We start from the raw sequence: 6,000 nt of genomic DNA, 5'->3' as shown, positions 1-6,000 counted from the left end.
GTGATACCCCGTCCTTAGAGGAAAAAGAGGCGAAACCCTGGCGCAGACTCAGGGCCCTGCTTGTGCCTCCCCGGGAGGCCCGGCTACCAGCTCCGCCAACACGGAGCAGCGGGCTCGCTGCAGAACCCGAGCGCCGGCCCCGCCCACTCCCGCCCTAGCCACGCCCCCGGCCCTGGCCACGCCCCCGGCCCGTCCGCGCCCGCCCACTGCCGCCATTTCCTGTCCGGCCCAGGGCGTGTCAGGTCAGTGTGGCGGGGTGGCCCGGGGTCTGCCCTGGGATGTGGGGCGGATCTGGCCGTCAGCGCCGAGCAGAGGATGCTGTGTGGGACCCGGCGGCAGAAGGGCCCGTGTCGGCCGTGGCGGGGTCCTCCGCTTCCGGCATGGGGGCCGGTGGACGCTGCAGGGCGGTTGCCAGGCAACGGTGCCGTCGGCCCCGCCCCCTTGCGCGGGGCGGGGCGGGGCGGGGCGGGGCGTCGGGGCGAGCTGGCGGCCGCCGGCCCGCGCTCCCCGGGGCGCGTCTCCTGGGCTGCGGAGGGCTGGGCGCGGGCTGCGAGTTCTTACACCCGGGCGAGTGCTGCATCTTCCTTCTGCCCCGACCTCCTGGGGCAGGTCAGCTCGCTGCACCAGGCCTCAGTGCTGTATGTTGGAGCTGGAAGGAACCCTAGATCGCTTAATGGAGCCACACGTCCCCACCCCCGTTTTGCAGATAAGGGCTCCTCGCATTTACCGCTCGTTGCACGCCTGGTGCTTTCAGTGAACCCCCTCTCGGTTCCTATTACCGTTTCCATAGACTGAGTTAGGCTGAGAGAGGTTGGTGGCTTGAGCTGAGGTCACACAGCTTGTAACTGATGGAGTCTCGGGGTCGCATAACTCCCACCTTGCTCGCGGGAGAGTTCAGATTTCCAGGGACGGGGCTTACACAACGGCACTACCACTAAACCTAGCCATTAAATCCTAAACCTAGCCATAGATCAGAATCAGCCCAAGAGAGTTTAAAATTAGCCATACCTGGGTACCCTGGCAAGTTGACTGTGAAGCTTTGGTGCTAGGAGGAGTCTGTGTATTTAACACGTTTTTGCATGGTTTTTATGGTCTGTGGATGAACTTCTGGAACTACTGGGTATACTACGAAGCCTGTTTACTCACAAACCACAGAGAAGTAACACATCTAAAGTACCCAGAAGGAGAAGAGATGCTGGTGCACGGCGACATCGGGTTCTGATCCCTTCAGCCAATTTTTAGCTTCTCTTCGCTCATCAGAAACAAGCCACAGGCTTATATTTTAAACAAGTTTGGACAGTGAAATGCAAATACTCCAGTTCCTGATTACTAGTCGCACAGCCAGGTCCAGGCTTCGGGCTGGGTGGGCCTTTCATGACCAAAGTCAAGCATTAGTGTCCTTCTCTATTCCTGCTAGCCTATCAGCCTCTGGCCTCCTGCCCTCCTTTACACCAGGTCCCAGAATCACAGCAGTTGATGTTGGCTTTTTCTTTTTCTTTTTTTTTTAAGATCTTATTTATTTGTTTAAGAGAGAGAGAGAGAGAGAGCGCCAGAGAGCACAAGCAGGGGGAACAGCAGAGGGAGAAGGAGAAGCAGGCTCCTGGCAGAGCAGGGAGTCCGATGTGAGACTCGATGCCAGGACCCTGGGATCATGACCTGAGCCAAAGGCAGACGCTTCACCAACTGAGCCCCCCCAGCCCCCCAGAGTGTTGGCTTTGGAGAAACATTTTGCAGAGCAATTTTCCCAGTGGAAGAGAGGGTTGACAGCTTTCCAGAAGCATCACCACAAATAATGAGTATCCCTTGGCCTTAATAGCAATCAGAGTGAAATAGATCACCCTGCTGTTATTCATGACATTTATGAACACAAATCCATCTTAAAAATAATCACTTGGCTCTTGGTTTTAGAAGCCTGATAAATTCTGTTTAGTGTTTTATTAGTATTAATTTCATCACTTATGCCGCCTCCCCCAGGTGTTCTGGTTCACAATGGCTGATGAGGAAGATTTGCAGAAATTTCTTAAAAATGTGGATGAAATCAGTAAGTACCAGTAAATCATAAACAAATTAAATTCTACATTGGCGAGGTGGAGTGACTGAAGAGAAATGATCACTCTGAGTTAGTTCCCAGGCTGCCTGATAGGTTTATGACTCTAAGGGAAAGTAATTGAAATTAAACAGAAGGGGTATTGAGAAGCAAGTAATATTAGAGCCTGGGGTAGTATTTTGTGGCTGTTAATTGCTATTAGAGAAGCCATTAACATTCTGGTTGGAATTGAGACTGACAGCCCTCCTCCATATTTTGTCCCCTTCTGTGTGGAATCCACATCAAAGGAGCCTGGCTGTTCCCTCCGAGATCACTCAGGAACCTTGTAGATCATTCTGGAATCCCTCTTGTTTTAGGGCAGAGCCATTTCTGATTTTGAGCTGCAGGGGCAAAATCAATTGGCTTTCCCTCAGGGTCCATCTCATTACATGGATGGCTCATGGCTGTCATACCCCAGTTTCTAGGGAAGAAGTCCCCTCCTTCCCCAGCTCAGACAGGTGGGATCTCAAAGGACCTTCTGTGATCCCACAAATCACATTCAAGAGATTCCCAAGCACCTGGTTTCTACTCAGACTTGAGAGAGCTCGTTTGATGATGGAAACAGGCAAACCAACAATCAAACAAACCTTACATATCCAATGGAAATATGTTGAAATTGCTCCTTCCAGCAGGCTGTTTGAGCCCAGAGGACTAAAATGGTTTTAAAAATAGTTTGGGTAACTTGATAACAGACACATCCATAATGCATCCTTTATGATCATCCACGGACTCTCCTCTGCCCCTCCCTAAATGTTGTTCTGCAGAGTTCTGGCCTTGGCCAGCTTGCTGCTCACGTTTGTCTTCAGGTGGTCTAGTCCAGGGACATGGATTTTCCTGAAGCCTGTCTACTCACCACCCCCACATCTCTCTTGAGCCTCAGACTCTGCACCAGCTGTCCTATCCATAGCACCCCACCAACACCACAAACTTAATGCGTCCAAAATCCAGTGATCATTGCTCTGCCCCTTTGCCCTTTTCCTCCCAAATAAAACCTACTTCTCCTACCTTCCTCTTCATTCTAGTCTCAGTTGGTGGCAAGTCCAGAAGTTTACAAGTCATCTTGGACTCATGCCACCCCTCACCCTCACGTTCAATCCGCCATCCAGTTCAGCTTCTCCAGCTCTGTCCTCCCTGCCCTTCTCTTTGTTCCGGTTCTCTGACCCAGACTGTTTCAACAGCCCCCTGATTGTTGTTCCTGCCTCCAGGCTTGAGCTCCCCACAGAGTAATGTATCTCAAATGCAAATCTGACCCAGACACTTCTCTGCTTGGATTCTCTCCGCAGCCACAATAAACTTCAAGCTCTCATCGGGGACTTAAGTCCTCCCATGACCTTGTCCTTCCCTCTTGCCTCTCCCTCTCTCTCACTTGAGCAGCAGCAAACTGCTTCTGGTTCCCCACACATCCTCTGATGGTTTACACACTGCGTGTTGCCTCTGTTGTTTCCTCTGCTTCCCCTTCTTTCTTTACCTGGCTCACTTTCATTCACACTCAGAGTTCTTCAGGTGCCATCTATCCCAGCATCGGCCAATAGGACTCTCTGTGGTAATGGAAACGTCCTGTAACCTACACGGTCCACTCTGGCAACCCATAACCCCATGCAGCTGTGAACCTTTGAAAGGTGGCTAGTGCTACCCAGGAGCTGAATTTCTAATTTTCTTTCGTTTACAATTAGTTTAAATTTGTGTAGCCACGTGTACAGGTTCTGTGCATTCATTTCCTAGGCTCTTGCTATGTACTAAGTATTGCTAGGCTCTGGAGACTACAGGAACAATAACCAAGAACTCCCTTTCTTCCTGGTATCTAGAGCCCAGTGGAGAGAACAGATATGAAACAAATGATCTCTAGCGTGATGTGTGATACAAAGAGAGATTTGCAAAGTACAAGAGACACTAACTCAGTTTACAAGTTGTATTAGTCTGGTTGGGCTGCTGTAACAAAAGACCACTGGCTGGGTGGCTTACACAGTAGAAACTTCCTTTCTGTGGTTCTGGAAGTGCAAGATGGAAGTGTCAGCAGGTTTGATTTCTCCCGCGGCCTCTCTTCTTGGCTGGGAGATGACTGCCTTCTCACTGAGTCCTTACGTGGCCTTTTCTCTGTTGTACACATTCCAGTGCCTCTTCCTGTTCTTGTAAGGACACCAGTCCAGTTTGTTTAGGGCCCCATCCTTATGACCTCATTTAACCTTAATTACTCCTTTAAAGGCTCTCTATCAGTAGTCACACTGGGGGGGGCTAAGGTATGAGTGTATGAGTGGGGTGGGGGCCACACTATAGTCCATTACAGGAGTTTTATAAGGCTTTCCTAAAGCATGAGATTTAAGCAAAAATATGAAGTGTGAGTAAGAGTCAGTGGGGCACTGGGAAGAGAGCAAGGGAATATTCTAAGTAGGGAGAAAGTAGGTACGAAAGCTGGGAGTTCAAGAACACAGCGCTTTTAAGAACCTGGAGGCATATAAAGCTCTGTAAGGCTGGAGAGAAGAGATAGCAGAGAGAAGGTCCCATCTGAGTCAAGAAAGGCCAGATCAGGGAAGACTTTGGAAGCCACAATGGGGAATTCATATTTACCCTGCGAGCAATTGGAGGGTTGACTCAGTGTGGGGACATGATCAGATTTACACCTTAGAAAAGTCATTCTGGCCACGGCAAGGATGGATGTAGAGATAAGCACATGGAAGGGAAGGAAGACAGATGCTGGAAGCCCAGGCAGGAGGCTGTTAGGATGCTCCAGGGAAAAGAGACCGGCTGGGTTTAGAGTTGTAGCAGAAGGAATGGGCACGAGTAGATGGACTTGAGATGTAATCAGGATTTACTTGACAAGCTTTTGAGTTTGATGGCTGCAAGGGCAGAGAGAGAACAAAGACTCAAGAATGAGTCTTAAAAGTTTTGAGTCGAATGCCAGGTGGATGGTGTGGCCATCTGCTGAGATGCAGGACATTTGGGGGAAGAACATTCTGGTGAATGGAGATTTGGGGAGAGGGGTGCACTCAGAGGGGAAGGAGGACAGGCAGGTCAGGATTGATGAGTTAGACATCACAGCGAAGATGTTCGGAGGGCACTTGGCTTTGCAAGTCTGAGCCCAGGAGAGAATAGAGCTGAGGATGTCCATTGAGGAGGCCCTGGCTTATACATGGTATTTAGAGCCATGGCAGAGAATGGGAATACCTAGGGAACTGGTCCTTGAAGAGAGAAGATGGCTTAGGAAGTGCCTTAAGGCTCACCCAGTTTAGAAGGTGGGTGGGACGGGGGAGCAGGAGCAGGCAAAGGAGACCAAACGCAATGGCCAGAGAGGTAGGAGGGTGACCACAGGTTTATCCTATGTCCTTAAAAGTCTGATTTTTTTTGTCTCTTATTTTCTTTGTTCATTTTGTTTCTTAAGTTCCACATGAATGACATCATATGGTATTTGTCTTTCTCTATCTGGTTTCTCTCAGCATCATACTCTCTCTCTAGCTCCATCCATGTTATTGCAGACGGCAAAACCTCATTCTTTTTTTATGGCTCAGTGATATTCCATATACCTGGCTATTGTAAATATTGCTGTAATAAACACAAGGCTGCATATATCTTTTCAAATTGGAGTTTTTGTGTTCTTTGGGTGAATAGCCAGTAGCAGAATTACTGGATCACAGAGTAATTCTTGTTCTAATTTTTTGCACCAGTTTGCATTCCCACCGACAGTGCACAAGGGCTCCCTTGGTTGGAGGCAGTTTTTTAAAATCCGTGGGAGAAGGATAAGATGACTTGCTTGGGTGTGATACCGTGACTTATAATAAAAAATACATATTTTTATCTTTGTCCCTGTGCCTGGCAAAGAACTCCTAAAACTCTTGGAACTTCTAAGTGATAAGACAGATAAAGTCATCTTTATATTCATGACAAACCCCTTTCAATCACTTCTGAGCTCATGCAAATGA

At 49.1% G+C, this 6,000-nt stretch overlaps 1 protein-coding gene across 4 annotated transcripts in view; it reads left to right on the top strand.

The window, feature by feature from the left end:
- The first annotated feature begins 211 nt into the window (after positions 1-211).
- Positions 212-6,000, top strand: part of TTC12 (tetratricopeptide repeat domain 12) — a 45,092-nt gene continuing 39,303 nt past the window's right edge. For all 4 annotated transcript variants that reach the window (XM_072729787.1, XM_026006867.2, XM_026006866.2 and 1 more), the window contains exons 1-2: positions 212-242; positions 1,975-2,041. In XM_072729787.1, coding sequence (XP_072585888.1) covers positions 1,997-2,041 — 45 coding nt within the window. In that variant the 5' untranslated portion in view covers positions 212-242; positions 1,975-1,996. The remainder of the gene's footprint in view (positions 243-1,974; positions 2,042-6,000) is intronic.

The sequence above is a fragment of the Vulpes vulpes genome, chromosome 12 (assembly GCF_048418805.1).
Source record: "Vulpes vulpes isolate BD-2025 chromosome 12, VulVul3, whole genome shotgun sequence".
NCBI classification, from domain to species: domain Eukaryota; kingdom Metazoa; phylum Chordata; class Mammalia; order Carnivora; family Canidae; genus Vulpes; species Vulpes vulpes.
Note: the sequence above shows the minus strand (reverse complement) of the source record. Positions and strands in the feature narration are given on the sequence as shown.